We start from the raw sequence: 23,022 nt of genomic DNA, 5'->3' as shown, positions 1-23,022 counted from the left end.
GTTGTTAAAGAAGGCAAGACAAAAGGGGTTTAAGCAACAACAAAGTAGAATTTCGTTGGACATCAGGACAAATTTTGTGACAGAGAGAACTATTCAACAGTGGAATAGAGTGGCATAGGAAGCTATAGTTTCTGGTGGAGGTTTTAAAACTGAGTCTGGATGCTTGATACAATAGTATAATTCTGCACTGGGCCATAGGGTGGATTAGAGGATCTCCAAAGTCACTTTCAACTCTTACATTCTGTGATCCACAGGAAACATGACACTCTTCATACCAGTTAGGCATTGAGTCAGAAGACAGTAGATGTAAAACAATTATCTTGAGAGAAAGAAACAAGCCAGCAAACATGTAGTTTCCTCTTAAGAAAGTGAAAAAAAAATCTAAATAGAATAAAATAAAGTAATAAATATGGGAGAGATCATATTTTTCCCAATTAATGCTTGTGCAAAATACTCATTGCAATTAGAAATTCGTTGATTGCCAAAATTGATTAAATGAACACTAATGATAAATAGATTTGTCTTTTTGTGTGAGATTAAAGGGAAATAAATTAATAATAATGTGATCTGTTACTTTTCATTTATAATTTTATATAATTTCTTTGTTGTTTCTCAGGAAATCCAAAAGAATATTGAAAGGGAACAGGCTAGATATTATCAAATAGTGAAAGAAGGGAAGAATTTGACAGAACTTCTGAGCTGCCCTGAAGTGCAATCCAAGATTGAGAAGCTAGAACATCAGTGGTCATCTTTTTCCCAAAGAGTTGACCATGAACTAGAAAGACTTCACACATTGCACAAACTGTTGTCCAGGTACGTTTGCTTGCTTTTGAAGGTCAGCTTCCCTCACCTGGTACTCTCAATAGACATAGTTCACATAATTCCCTAGCAATCATGTTCAAAATCTGAAAATGACAAGTTGGGAAAGTAGACCAGTTCTTAAAAAAACACCACATAATAATAAATACATTAAATAAATGCTAAATATAAAATGGCTACCAAGCACCTAGTAACATCAATACATAACTGGCCCCTAATTTTGGGGGAAAGAACTTCCTAAAGGTGAGATGAATTAAGGCTTGTCCTATATCGGGTGGGGGGGAGATCAATTAGGGCTTATCATATACAGAGGGAAGATCAATCCAGAGAACAGGAGCAACCACAGAAAAGGGACAGTCCCTAAGTTCCATAGGATGACAACATTTAAAAGGGAGAAAATGGAGCATGCCTTCCCTGTGGGAATATGTTCTTGGCAGAAGGCAATCCCTCAAGTAATCTAACCTTATGCCATGTGGAGCTTTATAAGTAATAAGCAGTAACTTAAATTATACCCAGAAGCCTATCAGAAGATAATGCAGCTTGTGGAGTACAGTATTACATAGACTTAAAGAGGAAACTACTCATAACTAGTCATGCTGTTGTATTCTGGGCAAATTGAAGTTTTCAGATTGCAATAGCCCAGTCAGAAGGATATCAAGGTGAATAACTATAATCAGGATTGGGTGCAACTCAGTAGTGGGTTCCACTTACCTTCGCTACCATTTCGGAATTGGGAGCGCACACGTTCTTCTCTCGCTTCACTTGCACATGGTGCTTCTGTGCATGTGCAGAACCTTCTGTGCATGCGCAGAGCATCCGTGATGATGTCCGGGTGGGTGGGCTGAGCCTCCCGCCGCCACCACTACCAGTTCGCCCGAACTTGTAAGAGTTTGCTTGTAAGTAGAAACCCACCACTGGTGAAACTGACATATAAGAATAGCTGAACATCTGTTAACAGATAGCATATGGAAAGCTGATTTTTTTTTCTTTAAAAAAAAAACAGCAAGAGGAGAAATAACTGAAGTTATCTAAAGAGTGAGAGAGAGTAGACATTTTATATTTTCATTGCTCTCATGTAGGACTAGCAAACCTATACTCCTCCAGATATAGCCCCCAAATTCCATCTGCCAGGATGCTCATTAATAATCTGCTGATTATTAATTGCCTTATAAGCCTGTTACCAGTCAGAAACATGGTGGTTTGAGTGATCTGTAGTGACTTATTGATTCTAGTTCCTGATTTGTTTTCTTTTGTTTTTCCTGAAGTTACAACAAAGACTCAAAGGAGCTCAATGTCTGGTTGGAATCTGCTCAGCAAAATGTGAACTATTGGAAGGAGCAGTCTCTCAATGCATCTCAGGACCAGAATACTGTCAGGAACCATATTCAGAGTTTGCTTGTAAGTTAGATAGTGTTTATGTAGTAGAGACTGATATAAAAATATAAGGACAGTCTTGCCATCTAATCTTGTACATTGCCTCCAATACAGGCCTACCATTTCTCTAGAGAGCTCAGGGCCTATTAGTCAAATATGTTTTTTATATTTTAAGTTTTGTTGCTAAGAGCCATTAATAAACATACAGCATTCTCTATATATTTTGTAATGCTACTTTATGAAGTCATTTTCAATCCCTTTATACAGTAGAACCTCTGGTCATGAATGCTTCTGACCACGACCAAATTGGGTTCCAACCAAAAAATTCACAAAATTTTTGAATCTGGTCACGAACACATACTCAGGTAGCAATCAAAAACGGCCGCAGCCGATTTCCCCTTCCATGCAATTTTTTTTGTAAGCGCCAAACAACAGTGACCTCGTGTGGCCGTTCTATTAATTTTGGTTAGGTTCAGGTCACAACCAAATTGGGTTACGACCAAAGTTATGGAACGAATTATGGTTGTGACCAGAGGTTCTACTGTACTTCCTTTTCTAATCAATCTCACAGGATAAAGTCTGGTTTGCTGCATGACACTCCAAAGGCTAGATTTACACACTATACTAATGTGATTTGTTTAGCGTGGTTTGTTAAGGCTGGGTGAATAACTGTGTTGTATTTTATGATAATAAATTACAGTTCAAAATCATGGTTTGTTACTGACTATAGTTGTGACTTGATGTGATTTTGGTATGTAGAGATGTAACAATTATTTATAATGTTCTGGCTTATTCCTGATTTGGTATTACAGTATGTCTCATGCAAACCTCTAACCAAACTGCAAAGATGTAATGTAAATGAAAGAAAATAAAGGGAAATTGTTCCAAGTCAGTTATAATTGTTTACAAGACTGACTGTTCAAAAAATTGAGCTTAAAACTAACATTGACTTAATGTGATATTTGAATGTAACCTCAAAGCCCTATTTACTGAGTCAAGCGTTCTACGATTTTCTCCAGACCACCCACCCCTGCCATTACCTTTAGAGATAGCAGGCAGATTCTCTTTTATGCAGCTGGTTGTGTCATTCACAACCAGCATATGGGAATGAATTATATTATAATCTATCCAGACAAGAATCATTTATGAATTTAATGTCTAAGTATAATTACTGTTGGAAGATAACAGCTAGAACCAATAGCTATTTTATATAAGATTGCAATTTCTCCTCTCATCTTTTATAGCTCTTACATTTTTATGTTTTAACCCTCATTCTTGCAATTATCTTTGACTTTGTCATCTGAATGACTTTCTCATCTCGCTTCCATTTGGTCCCTACTATCATTAGTCACCTATCTGTCCAGAGGGCAGACAAAAATATAATACATAAATGGAAAATGTCAATACAGAAAGTTTGAACCTGGGTCTAATTGACCTAAATATACTTTTCCATCTAAACCTACAGTACTGTTTTTGGGTGCTCTAAAATGTAAAATATAAAGAGTAAATCATGTTGAGCAAAGGTTTGGACTTTGGCCTCCTCAGTCTATTCCCAGCTCTGTCCAGGATACCTAACTAGTGCTTGGCTTATTCTTTAAAAAGTGGAGGGGAGGAGAACAATATTTTATTTCGGTTTAAAATGTTTTCATAATTATATTAAATTATTAATATAATTAATAATTAACAAGCTTTTTTAACACAATATGTTCATGCATACCATATTTTTTTATTTTGTATGTTTCTTCAGGAATTCTCTAAAGAAGTTGATGATAAATCTTCCTTGAAATCTTCTGTCATAAGTACTGGAAATCAGCTGTTGCTTATTAAGGAATCTGATGATGCAAAGTTGCGCTCAGCTTTGGCAGAGTATGAGCAGAGATGGACCGACCTGGTTGTTCAATTACCAGGCATCCAAGAGAAGTTTCACCAGGTAAAAAGTAATTCATCAGCAAAGCTACTAGGCATGAACAACTTTGAAGACTGCCATAGTTATTAATTGCACACTGCAGAACATTACATTGATCTGCCATTTCTCTGTTTTAGAAACCTTATTTACCTCTTTTATCTATGGAGAATCCATCATTCCGAAGTATTAAATACTACTTACCTTTGTTGCCGTTCTTGCTTGTGATACTGATTACAAGCATTTGTATAAAACTCAAGGATGTTGATTCACAATTGTCCACTAAAAAGTTTGACTGAAATTGCTCAATACTGTTCTTTATCTTTGACTTGTAATAGCAAATGACTCAGCAGTTTAAAACATACTAGACAACCCATAACCCCTTCAGTAATCATTTCAGAGGTATTTCCTTACCAGATTTCTCAAAGTCTTCAATAATATAGACTGCCTTCACTGGAAAAGTTCTTAAAAATTCAGGAAGATATTCAGAGATGTATGTATCTGCCTTGAAAATAGCCCATTCTGAATGGTATTGCAAAGTCAAACATCAGCAGCTGAACAGCGGGGAATGTTTTATGCCACTTTGCATTGTGCCCTAAAATGTTTGATGATATTTTTATGTCATAAAATATTTTACAAAATTTTCCCGATTTCAATTTCATGGGAGTCATGGGTTCTGGGTTTTAGTCACATTATGTAAGTTATTCCATGACCCTTGTTTCAAAAATTGTTGCCCTACGGTGCACTGTTTTGCCCAGTTAAAGATTACAGACAGGAGAGTTTAGCATATGATTCCTGTATTGTCGTGGGAGAAGAAGATAAGATGATGACATGTGTATCATGATGTCCTCATGTGAATGACATCAGCTATTGCAATCTATAACCAAGGAGCTCTTGATCACCTTTTAGAACTTCCTACTTCTCCCACAGTTATGAAAAATGCCCATTTAGAAAGCCACCAAAAATGCATAGCACAGTTCATCATGTGTCTGCCAAGTAACAAATGAAAAAGATTCCATAGAAAAATACTTCTAACTTGAACATTCTGTGTTTTTCTTTAAATATCTTAGAAAATACATTAGATTTTGTTCCTTTAAAAAATAAGTCTAATAGTATAATTTTCTAACAGCTACAGATGGCAAAATTGCCATCTTATGAAGCCATCACAGAACTGAATGCCTGGATGAATTGCATAGATCAGCAAAGAAGAGATGAGGTTGTAATTCATTTACAAAGTTCTGCCAGCTTGAAAGATCTTCTTAGGAGATACAAGGTAAGTGAGACACTAAGTTCATGATGTCTAGAAATGGTTTCATTTCCTTTGGGCAGAAAATAAAATAATATCCAAATAAGGAATCATACTATGTGATCTGTTTGAGTCAACGGAGATCAAAAGAAAGGGAATTAGAATAATATTCTATATATCCTTAGGAAGTGAGTGCATATCCTTGCATCATCGATTTGGTCCACCATGTGTGGTCGGTCGGTCGGTCGGTCGGTCGGTCTGTCTGTCTGTCTGTCTGTCTGTCTGTCTGTCTCTCTCTCTCTCTCTCTCTCTATCTATCTATCTATCTATCTATCTATCTATCTATCTATCTATCATCTATTTATCCTAATATTGTCTACTTCATCTTATTTTCCCCCTACCTATCATTCTACCAAACTGCGTGTCCAGACAGCAATTAGCAGGTTTCTGTCACGTTTATCTGTATGAGTTGTGGGAAGGTGAGATATTAATATTTGTATATCAAATATTTATTCATTCCCAAGATAGAGTGATATATACAGTAGGTAAAATCAGGCTTCTAAATATCTGGAATCTCTATGTAATGTTTTCTTCTAGAGTTTTCTTTCCACTTCTAGAGATCTATTATGCAGTTAATCTGTGGTAAAACAGGGACCAATACATCTGTCAAAATGTTGTTGTCAGGTTTTTTTCCCCACTGAAGGCTTTTTAGCCTTTCGTTTTGTCTATATGACCAAATGTTTTTTTCCCCCTTTTGGAGATTTTCTGTGTTTAATTCACTAATATTACCATGCAAATAAAGCTAGACAAGTAGTGCTAACACTGTCACACAATTATTTGTCAATGTCTTTAAATGGTATCATTCTTTTATGGATCACTCATAAGAGAAAAATGAGTTGGGAGGAAAAAAAGGCAAACTTAAGCATACTTATAAAATCCTTATAGGAATCCTGTCTCTCAGAAGGAGGAGACTGCATCCAGCAATATATTGGCAGCAATATAGAAAACATTTGCCTTTCCTTCTCTCAGAATGTTTTTTCAACTGAACTCACAATCTCTTTCTAATTTGATGCCTTCACAGATGTATTGTACTACAACTTCCATTGCCCCCACTGAAATGATCATTATAGGCAGTTACACTTTTTAAATGCCCATGATCATTATGCTCTTTAACTATGAGCAAGGGACTTGGCCATACAATTATGAGTTATTATAGCTTTGAGCATCTATCCTGTTGTCACTTAACAGCCGAATCGGTTATAAAGGAACAAAACTCTATTTGCTGCATAGAAAATAATGTTTCTTTTGACAGAATTGTATTTTACGTTTCTAGGAATATGTGATGGAAATGAACTTTAAACAATGGATAGTTGATTATGTGAACCAGTCACTACTACAGTTGACACCTTGTGATGTTGAAAGCAAGCGTTATGAGAGGACGTCATTTGCAGAATGTCTCGGGGAATTGAATATGAATTGGCACCATTTGCAAGGGACTCTGAATGAAAAGGTTTGAATGTCCTTTAAAACCTTTTGCGGAGAATGTGAGTCAACTTCAGATGCGCCTAGTGGAAGATCACCCATCCACCACAGCTTCATTGCTGTGTTCTCTGTACTGCAGCGAACTCTTCAGAATGGCAGTTAGGGTTCTGCCTGGAAAGGCTGCAGTTGGAGAAATCAGGCAGAGAGGTTGATGCAACTCGTCTCCACCCAATTTGTGATTTGCCTACATTCACTGCTGCTCACTGGACAGAAGCCTATCATGGTGGCATTCCTGTCCCTTCTGCAAGGTCTGATGCTGTTCAGATCTGCATCAAGGGTTAGAAATAAACAAAGATTCTCCAGGCAGCTGTAAAGCCAGCAGGAATTAAAGCAAATATAGATTTAGTTCTCATCTATCTTCCCTAATCCATAGACCTTAGTAAGCCTGCTTTATACCCATGTTGGTTTATGTTGCCCCACTGGCACAGCAGCCAGTCAAGGGATAGGACTAATGCAATGACAACACAATCATGTTCTCTTTACATTTCCAATTAAGTAAAGTAGTTTAAAGTTAGTATTTGGAGGTGGTCTGAAACTTTCTTCTGTTATATCTGAGTCCAGAAACTCTGCTACAATGATAAATTAAAATATGAGGCACTTTGTAGAAAATGGGGGAAAATTTTCTTTCTTCTATGCTTATTGCCATAAACTAAAATTTTCAAAACTTTCCTAAATTTTGTAAATAATTACAAATTGTCCCCTATGCAGATAAAGGAATTGGAGCATATTTTGGAATCTGTTGTTAAAAATGAAAACAAAGCACAATCTTTGGGCAGCTGGCTAGAAGCACAAAGCAGAAGGCTAAAGCATTTGAAGAGCCCAGCAAGTTCTATTCTTGCACAGGGCACATTAAAAGACTGCAAGGTAAATTTTCATTTTGTTGATGACCTTCAACATTTTAATCCTATCTTTCTTCCTATATATTCAGGACAATATATGTGGATTTATCCTTGAAATTAAAAAACAACACAGTAATTGTCCACAACCGTTAATAAATCCAATCCATTCAAATTTGACCTAATAAAACAGATCACAATGGAAAACAAAGAAAGGAGGGAAATAAACTCTGATATCTGCTCGTACAAATGGATCAATAGAATGGTCCCTCGGGGAGACAGTTTGGTGAAGAAGAAAAAAAAACTAAAAAATAATTGATCTTAGAACTGCCTTTCAAAAGGGTCTGTTCTGTTTACTCCCTGATATAGCTGTAAATGCCCTCCCGGTTGGCATGTGCCAGGGAGAAAATGCAGGAAATGGAGCTTTCCTTAGCTTCCAGTAGAATTAACTGGGCTCTTTTTTTGACTAAGATGGAACTGGAGGACAAATGAATCTATAGAATCATCTTGTTCCACATGTTCTTTAAGCTCCTGAATGGAGTTATATAGAGTTTGTAGAAAAACCAGTATGCTGCTTAATGCATTACTTTGTTTCCCTTACATCTGAGAATGTATAAGGTCATAAAAAGAGCCCTGTTGGATCAGACCAAAGAGCAGTTTTGTGTTTCACACTCTGGCCGATCAGAAGCATATACAAAATTCCCAATTTCCCAGGACTATTGCGAGTACTGGATGTATTCTAGAATCTTCAAGAATAGTAACTATTGATAGCCATACCCCTAATGAATTTGTTTTATCTTCATTTAGGTTGGTGGCTATCCACATCATCCTATCCCAATAGCTTATCTAGTATATTAATTACATTGGTTTTCTCTGAGCAGCACTGAATAGTCCCTGACGAAACCACTGATACTTTCTCAGAGCGAAACCTGGAGCAAAATTCTTTTGACCCTAATATATCTAAAGGATACCATGTTGAGGAAGATTGTGTTATTCTCAAAATAATAGTGGCAAATCATATTTGCTGTGTCTTTCTTGACTCCTTCCTCATACAAGGTGCAGCGTTTATTTTTTGCTTTATTGCTATGGTTACCCCATTCCTCTACTACAGTCAAACTGAAAAGTAACAGTAATTTTGCTATTTATTCTCTGCAATGTTTATTGAGCTCTGGAGCATCTTCATTTTTCTAGCTGAGAGATGGAGATTCAATCCAACTAGCCAGTAAGAAGCTTTGTAAATAAATAAGGGACAGATTGAAACTCTCTTAGTGAGCAGGTACACACACCAGGGGATAGAAGAAGGGAAACCAAGAAGTTAAATAAAACCAGGAAGAATTTTTCAAGATTTTAAAAGAAAACTTTAAAAATGAACAAGAGATATTTCCCCACCTCCAATCTTAGCCACATTTATAAATAAGCATACAGTATATATCACAGTTTATATTAAAAAAGTAAGATCATGACCTACGTAAATTACTTAATTTGGATTTTGTACTTAATTTACATAAAAGATACTGCTGTTTCTGATTAGGGGGGACAAGTATCAGCCAACATACTTCTAATATTATTCTTTGCTAATAAAATTATGCACGTAGCTTCTCTAACTTAGATTTCCTAATGCCAGATGAACTCAGAAGGTATCTAAACTTTGCAGATGCTTGGCTGTTCTTGCCTGATTAGTGCTGTCTTTCCTTCTTACATGTATAGTCCACCTTTGATGCAAGTAGAAAAAGGCAGTATCTGTATTTTCACCTGTTTTACCTTCATCACTACTCCTGTGTTATAAGTTAGGCTAAGAAAGAGTGACTGGACCTGGTTCAGGAGTAAGCAACTCTTTCAGGCAGCAATTATCAAAACCATAATGGTAAAGATAGTGGATTGGAATTTAAAAGACTCATCTTCAAATCATAAAAAGTGATACCAAGATGCTTAGCACCTTGTAAGCCGCCCCGAGTCTCCGGAGAAAGGCGGCATATAAATCAAATTAAAAAAAAAAAAAAAGCCAGTGTGGTAGATTAGGTGCTACACTATAGAAGGGAGGAGCCTTATGTACAACACCTTGAGCTCTTCATTACACAGGTTTGTTATTCTGTGCAAAAACTGGAGGAAGTACTATGTATAATCCCATAAGAGAGAGCCAGTACTTGTTTAATAGACACTTTTACTAAGGATTTTTTCCAAGGATGGGGGATTTAAGATAGATATGCATTGAGCCGCGGTGGCACAGTGGTTAAAATGCAGTACTGCAGGCTACTTCTGCTGACTGCCAGCTGCTTTCAATTTGTAGAAATGGTAGTCACAGGAAAAAAGACTAAATATGTAGCAGAACAAGTCTTGCTGAAGGAAAATCAACATAGATTCCATAAAGAATCAACATAGATTCCATAAAGAGTGAGATGGGTGGAATATACCTTTAATAAATAGATAAAGTAAATCGTGTCTCAGCTCTCTTAGAGTGTTTTAAAATGCTGAAAGGCATGAAAGTGAACCTGTTGACTTTATATATTTAGATTTCCAAAAAGCCTTTAACCAAGTACCCCCATCAAAGGCTGCTAAGAAATTTAGTGGCATGATTGCCTGTTCTTTTATGAATTGCTAACAGAATTCAAAATGTAAAAATAAATGGGCAACTCTCTCAATCAAAGGACATAACTGCATTCCCTTAAGGCAGTTTTCCCCAACCTTTCAGCTTTGTGGACCAGCAGGGGTGGGGGAGAGGGGATTGTTCTGTGTGAGTGGCAGCACAGGCACGCTTGCCCCCCCTCCCCTTCCACAGCCCAGTTCCAAATGGGCCATGGCATGGTATTGGGCCACGGCTCGGGGATTGGAGATCCCCTCCTTAAAATTCTGTAATGACACCAGTGGATTTTTTTTTTTAGTTTGTTTATAAATGAACTTCATGCAAGTTTGAATATAATAATAAAATACTTGGAATAAAAACCAAGAGTGGATATATATATAGATAAGGAGCTTTGTTTTCTGATATAAGGAGCTCATTACAGTGAATTAATAGTCACCTAAGTGGCAGTTAAGTTGCACTTTGCAGCCAAACTTCCCCTTCCCCTGGATTTCATATATGCTGAGCTGTATATATCTAATCTGGAAAAATATTGGGGTCAAAGATCAATAAGATTTTTGAATCAGTGTTCAGTGTGGAAAAGGCAAATTCCATGTTGGGGATCATTAGAAAAAGATTGAAAATAAAATTGACAATTCTGACATTCCTTTATACAAATCCACAGTCTGTCTCCATCTGGAACACTGTGTATGATTTGGAAAGGATATAACATAATTGGAAAAAAAGACAACCAAAATTATTGATGGCCTTCCTTATGACAAAAGACTGCCTGGAACTCTTCAGTTTAGAGAAAAAGGATCTGAGACAGGGAGTATAGGATCAAGGTGTACAAAGCCTAGAGAAAATGGATAAGTGAACAAAATGTCTTTTTCTCAAAGCAGTGAGACTGGGAGCTATCCATTGAAACAGATTAGAAAAGATTTAGAACGGGCAAAAGAGACTTATTGATGTAATGCATTATTAACCTGTAGGGTTACATAGTATTGAACCGGTATGTTACACAGTTTTAAGGGTGGATTACATACATGCATACATGCATGCATGCAAGCATATATATCTATATCTACTGTATATCTCCATACCTCCCCCCTCTCCCTCCCTCCCTCCCTCCCCCTCCCTTCCCCCCCTCTCTCTCTGATATCAGCATGTCTCCAAATACAAAATTCAGGGAACAGTGATGGAAAAGAGGTATGTCTTCATCTCCTGTTTATAAGGTATGAGAACTGAGAAATAAAACACTGGACTACTATGAGACTTGATTTGATCCAATTGGGCTATGCTTATGTTGTTCTTAAGTATTAAAAAAAAACTTTTGTTCCATTTAATTTAACATGTTACTTGGCATTGATCTTTAGAAAATATGCCCCACGTTCTAATGTTAAATGTTGATCTCCCCCCCAAATTCTACTCAAAGAATAATGTCTTTCCTCTTATGTCTATTTATCAGGTGTTAGAAAATCAGCTTGCTGTGAAGTCTAAGGAAGTGGATCAACTGAAAAACAATCTCACAGCTTTAAAGGATTGTGCTGATACTGCCAAGAAAGTAGGGTTCACAACCACCGATTTGGCTGAAATGAGAACTAGCATTATCAATCAGGTTGATATCTTTATTTTTGGCTATGTATAAGAATTAATGACTTGTTAAATGTCACCCAGTGGTTTCTTTCCAAGCTAGGATTTGAAACCATTCTACACAAAGATAGGATCCTCGAAGGGAAAATGAGATATCTATATTCTTAAAATAGGTATAAAGAAAAGAAAAACAGATAATAAATACAATGTATAGTTTGGCCTGAAGACTCTCAGGTTTTCATGTGCAGTTGAGCTTCTGAATGAATAGTTCTGTTGCATGTCTGCAATCATTTGAATTCAAAAGTATTGTCTAATCTTTCTTAATTTTACCACTTCCATTTATATCTGAAATGCTCTCATCTACTTAAACAAACTTTTGTTTAAGAGAAAATTAAAGTATAAATGTTAATAGATGATTGTAGATGCTGTTATAGTGGGTCTAGTCAGAAAAAGGATATTTCCTTTGCTAATAATTAAAAGCAGTTTTCCTACCTACTCACATGTCCAGAATTGAGAGGACGATCTTCTGTTATGATTGTTAGAAATTAAAACTATGATATTTTCTGTGAACTATATGTGCCATCCTACTAGATCTCACAAATTTAAATTAATCAAGAAGTCAATTTAGATGACTTTAATGATCAGGCAGAAATCAACCAACAATACATGGGAGCCAGGGAAGCTCCATTTGCTCCTTAGTAACTGGGACTGTATTTTCTCTAATACTGAAAAAGAAAATCAATTATTTTTATTGTGATTAAAGACCAACCAGTGCAATCTAATAGTGAAGTTAATGATATGTCATCATTATGAATAGCTGCTACTGATTGTTTATCCTCCATAATGTGCCTGATTGTTTTGGCGTTTCTTAGTTGATGGTTATTTCCACCTCTCAGGGTAATGAATTCCACAAGATTATTATGGGTTGTCTGAAAAAAAGACTTGAGCCTCCTATTAGTTCATTGGATGACCTGAGATTCTGAAGGAATAAATTCTATGCTCACCTTCTATATACCATATCTGATTTTTTAAAACTTTCAGAATAATAGGCCAATAAGTAAATAACAAAACTTCTGTGCTTGGTGGATATTTTTGACAGATGGCTAAATTTATAAGTTTTGACACATCCTAAAAGTCAGTGTTTACTGAGATCTCAGTTACAAGAGAATGTAATCCACTATTGACCTTCTGTAACTGGAAAAGTCAAAAGTTGGCAGATTTTGTCTAGCACATCATGAAATGAGACTATTTGCGCATCTAGTCAAATATTGTCTATTATTCTGATTGGCACTAGCTGCTAAGAATATCATCTTTTACTTTTCCAATTTGAAACCTTAACTGTTAATGTTTTTCTGCATGTGGGCTATCGTGGCAAAAGTGAAATATGAAACCAAGATTTTATCTCCCAATTCAGCCATTAATTCATTATGCTTGGTACAATAACTGCCAAAGTTCTGTAGATGCTGCTTAGCTGCAGTTAGTTTATAACAAATCTTTGAAATAATAGAAACCCAAAACTGTTTAATAGCAATTTTCAGCTTTCATGGAACAAAAACTTGCAGCTGAGTTGTCTGTTCCTTCTGTAGTTGAAAACTCTGCAGGCATTTCTGAATTTGTGAGTTTTCCTGCTGAGATGTCAGCATTCAAGAGAGTGAAACCAATACTTTTATTCCTGTACGTCTTCCGTTAACCAAGCATGCTGGAATGAACTCTACAAGCACAACAGGACTTTGTCCTCAAATTAAATTGATAATGAAAATTATTCTAATACTGCGGTCTCTTATACAGATTGGTGATTTTTTCTTTCTTTGAACGTTTGAAGCATGTACTAGTACTCCTGAAATCATTTATATATTACATTATTAAATAAATACTTAGAGGGTTTTTTTTAATCCAGCATGTACTGTATTAGAAAGAAAATGATGTAATAGAAAATCAACAGGGGGTATCTCTTAAGCAGTTTTCAAATGTCCTAGTAAGTAATTTCATATACATCCTTTTTAAGCACAGGCTTGTATGTTTGCAGGTTGCCCAGCTGAAGTCTTCTACAGAATCTGCTTTAGAGTACTGGAAGACTTACGATGAAGTTTGGGATGAAATCAGGCTGATGCTTGCAAATGCTGTGTATTTCCTGGAGCATAGCAAGAATCCTTTCATTACAATGAAGTCACTGAAAAAGCAAGTGGAAGATCTCCAGGTATGTTTCACAAAGACCAATGTGCTGAACTCCATGTGCTGGTTCCACAATATTCCTTCTTAAAAATAAGGAGCTGCTCTAGGTATTAATGCCAAATGAGTATGTGGTGGTGTTGTATGATTGAATCATAACAGATATCCTGGGCCCATATGCTGTTCCTCCCACATACTGTATTTCTCCAGTTTGAAATGAAGTAGCAGATTGATTTATGCAAGACCTAAAAACCAGAGAATGAACATCAAGAACAAACCCTGATGCTTGATCTTGCTTGGAGCAGAAAGCATAAATCATGATTTTACAGATGAAATAAACCAGCAAAACTACAATTTCCTCTAACTTGGGAAAAGAGAAAATGATGTGCCATGAGCAATATGAGAGAGAGAGCATGAACCAGAATCCTTTAGGGTTTATCTGTAGAAAGCTCTGGAGAGTTAATCTGTAATGAGAATTGTACTCCATTAGTCTCAGGACTATCAGCTTGGGAGAAGCACATATTCTTTGTACAAAGTTAGTGAGTTTTCACACTACGTTTCTAAGCCCCAAAGGATCAAGAGGTGAGAAGATGTTTCTGTTCTCCAAGCCTCTTGAAAGGAAGAGTGAGTCTGGAAGACCCCGCACCACACACACACACACACACACACACACACACACACACACACACACACCTTTTGCCAATCTAGAAAAGCATGCTCACCAATGGCAACCTTGTCACAATCCACATCCTGCTAAATTGGTGAAAATATGCTGTCTTGGAAGGACGGATATAAGGTAGCGCACCAATAACCATCTCAAGCATCATCATATTTGTAACTAATTAAGTGGCATTTCTTTCCACAGTCTCTTCAAGATAAAGCTGAGGGAAACAAAGAAATCTGGGCTAGGCTCCAGACTGCTGTTGATAACCTGAAGAAAGTGTGTGATCCCTCATTCTCAGAGATTATTGAGCAAAAACACGAAGAGGCACGCACAAGGTACAATACTTTTTTTTTTTTCCCCTTTCACCATTTAGAAGTCTGACTTCAAAAAATTATTTCTGGCTAATACAATTGCAGTTATTGCCAGCAGACATAAGATAGTGCTTAATTTATATAGGAGATCAATAAAATGGTTTTAATTTGATCATCCTTATCTTTTAGGGACAAAGTGATTGTGTAAATCACTTTAGTTTGCTCTGCACACTGGACACTGTTGTGCTAATCGCAACTGTTTATCTAAATTTTTGCAATGATTTTTGCAATTATAGCCTTCCTGGGCAGAAAAATAAGAAAAAGTTAAAAAAGAAAAAGGACCCGATGGTACCTTAAACTAAGGATTCAGTCTACCACCATTGCTTTAATTCCAAGCAGAAGATACAAAAAAATATTATATTGGGAAACTTTTTAAAGGCCCTCATGTTCTTCAAACTTTAATCTCATTCATTTTCTGTGGCACAAGTAAATTCAGTCCCTTGACACCATACCATTCCCAGTAGCTGGCATGCACTTAGTTGCTTGCTCCCAGTTCTAACCAATATCTTGAATTGTACCCAGAAGTACCTTATTTTTTGGAGTATAAGACACACCAGACTATAACATGCACCTACCTTTTTTGGTGAGGAAAACAAGAAAAAGAAATCTGCCTCTTCCTCTGCCTCCCAGCAATTTTGCCTTGCTCCAGCAAACAGCAAATAGCCAGCTTTACTTTCATTTTCGTTTTCAGCATAGCTTGATTAGCACAAGGAAAAAAAATCTGCTCCAGCAATTTACCTCCTTGCAGCAAGCAGCAGAGGCCCACACAAAATAGCTAGTCAGGACGCGAATCCAATCAACTTGTGCTAATTAGGCTGTGCTGAAGTTGAAAGGAGCTGTTTCGTCTTGCTGTTTGCTGCAAGGAGGTAACTGCTGGGAGGCAGAGGCCAAAGGGTGGGGCCAGTGTGTGGGTGGGGCTGCATTTGGTGTATGAGACGCACCTAAATTTTCACCCCCTTTTAGGGGGGAAAAAGGTGCGTCTTATACTCCGAAAAATATGGTAAATAAGATGTTCTGAGTAGAGATAAATGGCACTGAAAGGTACTCTGAGTTCAAGCAATAGCAGAACAGTCACACTGCTCTTAGCCTTGCCAGAAGTTTATGCACAAACACAACCAGTGTGTTTTCAGTCCCATACCCAGGCTTAAAACCAGACTGAAAATGGTCCAGATAATCCTTTTTCTTCAGGGTTCTATGCAACAATAGCTCTACCAACTTCTCAACAATCTGCTTCAAGAAGAGAAGGTTCTGGTTGTTCAGGTAAGGAGAAGGTGCATCACTGCCTCCTTCAAGATGGGCAGTACCAACCTTCTTATGAGGCAGGCTGTTCGTGAGCTGAGAATTGAGAACATCCTCTTTGGAACTATCATTGGGCTCCGGAGATAGGAGCTACAACCATGTTGGTTGGGTTTCCTCCACAATATTACTCGTGTGGGAAGAAATCCTGTGCTTGTTCCATCATTGCCTCCAATTTGACTGGAAACATCATAAAGAGAAATGGGAAGGCATTGGAGCGAGGAAAAATGTATCTTCCTTGGAAATTGAAGTTTCCCTCTGAAAGGCATTCTTCCTGCAAAGAGACCTTAGAGCAGTGGTGAAATTCAAATTTTTTTACTACCGGTTCTTCTATGGACATGGCTTGGTGGGTGTGGTGTAACTTGGTGGGCATGGCTTGGTGGGCATGGCAGGGGAAAGATACTGCAAAATCTCCATTTCCACCCCACTGCAGGGGAAGGATACTGCAAAATCTCCATTCCCACCCCACTCTGGGACCAGCCAGAGGTGGTATTTGCCGGTTCTCTGAACTACTCAAAATTTCTGCTACCAGTTCTCCAGAACCTGTCAGAACCTGCTGGATTTCACCCCTGCCTTAGAGGCTTATTGGGGTTTAAGTAGAAATATTTTCAGCCTCCAGAGCAAATTGCTTAATTCTGTTATTACAAATAAATTAGTGGATTTTGTAATGCTGAGTAAATTGCTTGCTCTTGTATTCCACTTTTATCTCTTTTATAGGTGGATATTGACAAACAAAAATATTGAAGAGAAACTACATAAAGCTCGTGCACATTTGCACTTGTGGGAATTCTCTACAGAGGTTTCAGCAAAACTAGACAAATATGAAGAACAGTATGATTCCCAGTTGATGCCTGATACACTTTCAAGCTGTACAATGGATTTTCTTACGGAGAAGGCAGAGAATATAAAAGTAAGGATGGAAGAATGTAAGAAGAAGCCAATGTTTCTTTTCCCCTGACTTGAAAAAGAGGCCAGCAAGGTTGCTGCCCTCACAGAAGGGCAGGAACAGCAGTGTCTGCTTTTGTTGGAGGAGTGAGTAGCAGGGAAGGGGACTCTTCCCCTTCTCTGCTGCCTCCTTCTTATGTCCCTCCCAAGTATGAGTCCCTTGCTGCCAGTCCCCCACAGACATCATGTGAATACCATTGTCATCTCTATAACTTTTGCATCAGTACACTCCAATATGCGTGGTGGTAAAGGCAGAGATTGCTGTAGTGGGAAATGGCAGAGGTTGTCAGCAGGAATATCTTCCTTGTAGATATCTCCCATCAGGTTAATGTTTTACTGGAACCAAAAAAGAGAAAACCTTCGCTCTGTTCTTTCCAGCAGCCACAGGAAGCATCTAGCCCTGTTCTGTAGTGGGCCAGTTGGAATCCTAGAGCTCATTGACCTCACCCAGGTTCCTCTTCCATGAAAATCAAAAGTTTGCATAGGGAAGGGCTTGTATTTTTCCACTGAAAACCTGCTTTCCTGCCAGATCTGTTTGATTCAGTTTCATGCTGCTTCAGCAGCACAATGATCTCAAATTAATGTTCAGATGTAAATTATAATTGGAGGGCTATTTTAAGGCTCAAGTAAGGGAATTTCTAATCCATCACTTTATGTTTCAGTGTAACCAGCTAGTTGCATTTGTAAAGCTAATGGGCTTAGAGGATTTTCCCAGCATATACCAAAACCTGACTGTCCATAGATACCAAATATCTCAATTTGGAATTGATTGGAATGTTGCTTGTTGCTTTGTTTCAACAACAAAACAACTTGGCCAAAAATAATATTTGATCAAAACTGAAACTTGCATTTGTCCTGTAGACTTCCCTAATGCAATTTAATTTTTTATATGAAGAATTGTGGTCATGAAAATCACAAAACACAATTTATTATCCTTTTCCGATCCTATTTTAGATTTCTGTTACTAACTTTGCAAAACCATAAATTCACTTTTGGGATGCAAAATAGCACTCACCCACCACCAGCGCTACTCTCAATCAAATACTGATGATATTAAAGCTTGCTGAAGTAAACAAAATCCATTTTTTTTTGTTATTAAAAATGTTCACTATAATTTATTTCTACAAAGGTGATTCAAAGAAAATTAAAGTACAACAACAAAACAGCTGTGTTTTAAATGTCTTGGATCTAATCCTTGAGTCAGCTCATGTTGGTAAAGACTTTTGCCAGATGAATAATTATATTCCAGTTTCACCCTGTGTGTATCAAGGTTATCTTTATGAACATGTGCTTTCAAAAAGAAGTGTAATTATAGGTGGGGGAAAGCATGATCTTTTCCCACAAAGATCTGGATTGGGAGTAAGAATTCCCAAAACCCTGATGGAGAATAAATCTGAACCTACCTTTTTTACCAAGGAATTCAATTTCTTGCCAGAGAATCTAGGACAGTGATGGCTAACCATTTTGCCGTCACGTGTGAAAAGTGGGGGAGCATGGGTGGTCGTGCTCGCACCCACACCCATAATTCAATGGGCCCCACCCCACCCATGCATGCATGCATGACCCTCCTGCTTCCCCTGCTTTTGGCACAATGTGAGGCTTTCTTGGAGCCTGGGAAGGGCGAAAACGGCCTTCCCCACCCCCCTGAGGCCCTCTGGAGGCCGGAAACAGCCCATTTCCTGACTTCTGGTGGGACTGGAAGGTCCGTTTTTTGCCCTCCCCAGGCTCCAGAGGCTTTCTAGGAGCCTGGGGAAGGCAAAAATGGCCTTCCCCACCCCCAGCCCCAAGGCCCTCTGGAGGCCGGAAACAGCCTGTTTCCCGACTTCCGGTGGGCCCGGAAGGGCTGAAAATCAGCTGGTCTGTGTGAGAATGCACGTTGGAGCTGAGCTAGGGCAATGCTCGCATGCCCACATATATGGCTCTGTGTGCCACCTGTAGCATGCATGCCATAGGTTCACCATCACAGATCTAAGGACTTGTGGTCCTAGTCATGATTCCAAGCCGAAGATATTTCAGCTGGTCCTGAGTGCTTACCTTTATTACAACTTTCTTCTATGCCAAGATCTTTGACCTTTGAACTAAAAAAAATGTGTACAGTAGTATTCGCAGAATCAGAGCCAGGCCACGTCCATTTTGTATCAATTTAACAGATCTATACTGTAGGGGGAAATATTTCAGAATTTTCCTCAGTAATAAGGAAAAAGTAGTAACACAGCAGTAGAAATGCTTCTGCTGCGTTATAATAATATAGAAGCAGCTTTCTACAATATAATTCCATGACTCTGGACAACAGTTTTTTTAAAAAAAGATAATTTTGTCAAACAAGAAGCAATTGGTAAAGCCATCTGGTGTTAATAGTCGTCCCTCCGCCCCACAACCTAACAAAAAAATAGCAGTGGAGAGCTAAACAATTCTTCTTTTATAAAGGGTAATTCTAAAGAAGAACCCTAATGGATGGGGATGATTCATTTTTTTTCCCACTTTCTTTTCAGTTGTGAATGACTATTAAGAATCTGTCGGACCACTTGTTGTGCTTTTAAGCCTAATCTTCTTTTTTCCACCGTGCTAACAGTTTTAGCTGAGGTTGAGGATTTAGGGTAAAGTTCTCTGCATTTTTGCAAATGGTTAGAAAAGTGTGTGTGGCCTTAATAAATTGCTCAGGATGCCTAATGTGAAGAAATTAAAATGGACCCCTTTGGAGCAAGGAACTCATTTAGCCTGAAAAGCAGCAGTGACAAGGGAAAAAAGGTTTAAGAAGCCAGGCAAGCATCAGTCCTATTGGCAAAATTTGTTGTTAATGGTAGTAAATTAGCATTTTCTACTTATTTGATGCCCATTAACTACAAAGCTGTGATTCTCATTCTCAAAAGCATGATTTTTAGGTAGCTGGTGTTAAGTGGAAATGGTATTAAATTATATACTTTGTATAAGGTGCTCCTCAATTGCATTTCCCCCTCCCTTTCCATAAAATAGACCTACCAAGCTACAGTTTTCTTAATTTTCTTTGTATTGCTCACCATATACAGTCAGAAAGTTAAAGGGAATTAAGCATGCCAAAAATGTTCAGGATTGAAGATCTGGGGCATCATCAGTCTGGTTAATCTAGGTTTTATGTGAAGACCTCCTTACTATCTTTCAGAAGATATAGTGGTTTTGTTCAAATATACCCTCTACCAGAATTAAGGTGCTTATGACCGGAGACCATGGCTTTTCGGTGTTGTGGTTGGTTTACAAATGTTGGCTATAATAATTTATTGTCTGAATGGTGTTTTAAGGTACTTCAAGTGAAGTACTCTGTGAGCAAATTCATGAATCAGATAAGTAAGAAGTAGCAAAAGTAATAGGACTTTTTGAATTCTGGGACCTGATTCCTCCAATTTGTTACCTACAAAGATAACCCTCCCAAACTCTCTGCATGTATATACCTCAAATCAGTTGTACTTTATTGAGGAATCTTCTCGTTTGGTTAGCTTGTTGTAATCTTCTCATTACAAGGATGTCATATCTAGAAGATGCAGCATAGGATTAAGGTTGGACTGCTGTATTTCCCTAATCTGATTTTCTAAACTCAGACCTTTTCCGCTTTTAAAAAATCTACTTATGAAGTTGTATAACATTCTCCACACCTCTATTCTATAGACCTACCAAGTTCAATGTGTCTTATTCCTAAATTAGCACACTCTAGAGCAGGGATGAGCTTAAATGGACTCCAGAAGATGGTAGAGGACAGGAAGGCCTGGAGGAACGTTGTCCATGGGGTTGCGATGGGTCGGACACAACTTCGCAACTAACAACAAAGAGCAGGGCTGTCAAACTTGTGGCCCTTGGGCCGGATGTGTCACGCACTAGCCACACCCCCAGCCGGTTTAGCGAAGAGGGAAAAAGTCCCGATACGTCACTTGACATTGCAATGACACGAGTTTGACACCCCTGTTCTAGACTATAGTTGAAAAATTTGTTGTTTTGTGCTTTCCAGTTTAAGTTTATAAAGTGTTTATATTGCTATTACTATTGTTATTGTAACATTGTTTTGAATTATAAGATCCTAGGATAAAGTTGGGCACATTTTTTCAGCTACATGTCCAGTTTTAGCACTGGATTTATAGCACAGAAGACTGCCCCAATGGAAGCTGAGATCTAATTTGGGAGACCTGTGTAATATTCACAAACTGCACCTCAGCTGCATTGTATGAACGTTCTTGATGTCTTTAGTGCCAATAGCAGTGAAAAATCAGGGCTTGAAAATGAGCATAGACAAAAAGACAGGGAGTAAGAGTTAGATTAATAGTTCGCTCTTCCAGTGCCTCCTTGTAATCTGGCAGGTAGAATCTTAGTTTTGGGGTCTTGCATTGCTTCTCTTAAGGCATAATTCCTTTATTTTTAGAGACTGCAACTTGGCCTTCAAGACATCAAAGAATATTATCTTCAGGCTTCTGAAGCAGGCGATACTAGTATAACTCAGTTGGCTGAACCAGAAACACAGAACCTTCTTCAGGAGAAACACCAGCCACTTCAAAGGATCTCCTACCTGGAAAAGATGCTACAGATGAAAGCAGATGTTTATCAAGTACTGCTAATTGCTTGATATAAGCATTTTCAGAAGAGAGTGGGAAGTTGTATAATTTTCCTGAATGCTGTATTTAGAAAATACCTTTCATTTATATATCTGGGTTCCCCACACTTTTGGCATAATGAGCCACCCTGGAATTTTGAGAATGTATTCTGTCACTGCTCATTTATATATTTTTTTTCAAAAAGCCATCCTTTGGAGACAAATATGAGATTGAAAGCTGATGTTTGCAAGCTAGCTACTAATAATGGTTTTTTTTAAAAAAGATAAAAAGTCAAATGACATAGGGAAGATCTGCAGGCATGCTGACATCTTGTCAGAGACTGCAACTTAATTGTCAGGGCAGTAGATAATTCAAGGTTCTATATGATGCAAAATTTGGCCTTTTCAATTTTTGTTTACGTTTTAAAGTGTTAAATCTCTGGTTTACAGCCACCACAGCCCATTTTATTTCTGTTACTTGCCATTTTTTTTCAGGTAAACTATATTTTTGAAACTATATGCTAAATCAGATAGAATACCAGTATTTTATATTTCTTTCTTCCCCCAGTATGGTCTTTTACAACTGGAGAATTTTGGGAATTCCTTGGAAAAACTGGAAAATCATGTTAAAATTTCCACAGAAATACTGGACAATTCATGTGAAAACAATAAAAATTTGGAGTTACTCATGGTAAGTCTGTGTTTATAGTTGTTGGTAGTTGTGAAGTCATGTCCGCCCCATCATGACCCCATGGATAACGTTCCTCCAGGCCTTCCTGTCCTCTACCATCCTCTGGAGTCCATTTAAACTCACGCCTACTGCTTCAGTGACTCCATCCAGCCACCTCATTCTCTGTCATCCCCTTCTTCTTTTGCCCTCAATCGTTCCCAGCATTAGGCTCCTCTCCAGTGAGTTCTCATTAAGTGGCCAAAATATTTGAGTTTCATCTTCTAAAGAGCAGTCAGGGCTGATCTCCTCTAGGACTGACCGGTTTGATCGCCTTGCAGTCCAAGGGACTCGCAGGAGTCTTCTCCAGCACCATAGTTCAAAGGCCTCAATTCTTTGGCGCTCAGCCTTTCTTATGGTCCAACTTTCACAGCCATACATTGCAACTGGGAAAACCATAGCCTTGACTATACGCACTTTTATTGGCA

General features: G+C 37.9%; 1 protein-coding gene across 1 annotated transcript in view; it reads left to right on the top strand.

The window, feature by feature from the left end:
• Positions 1-23,022, top strand: part of SYNE2 (spectrin repeat containing nuclear envelope protein 2) — a 206,446-nt gene that overhangs the window by 135,929 nt on the left and 47,495 nt on the right. The window contains exons 77-88 of the mRNA XM_070942446.1: positions 617-813; positions 2,085-2,217; positions 3,941-4,123; positions 5,226-5,369; positions 6,676-6,852; positions 7,593-7,748; positions 11,746-11,895; positions 13,897-14,067; positions 14,905-15,038; positions 17,088-17,280; positions 21,700-21,882; positions 22,436-22,558. Of these exons, the coding sequence (XP_070798547.1) occupies positions 617-813; positions 2,085-2,217; positions 3,941-4,123; positions 5,226-5,369; positions 6,676-6,852; positions 7,593-7,748; positions 11,746-11,895; positions 13,897-14,067; positions 14,905-15,038; positions 17,088-17,280; positions 21,700-21,882; positions 22,436-22,558 (1,944 nt within the window). The remainder of the gene's footprint in view (positions 1-616; positions 814-2,084; positions 2,218-3,940; positions 4,124-5,225; positions 5,370-6,675; positions 6,853-7,592; positions 7,749-11,745; positions 11,896-13,896; positions 14,068-14,904; positions 15,039-17,087; positions 17,281-21,699; positions 21,883-22,435; positions 22,559-23,022) is intronic.

The sequence above is a fragment of the Pituophis catenifer genome, unplaced genomic scaffold, assembly GCF_029215685.1.
Source record: "Pituophis catenifer annectens isolate HBS135680 unplaced genomic scaffold, rPitCat1.0.hap2 SCAF_1, whole genome shotgun sequence".
In the NCBI taxonomy this organism is placed as follows: Eukaryota; Metazoa; Chordata; class Lepidosauria; order Squamata; family Colubridae; genus Pituophis; species Pituophis catenifer.
The sequence above is the reverse complement of the archived record's forward strand: the minus strand, read 5'-3'. Positions and strand labels throughout refer to the sequence as shown.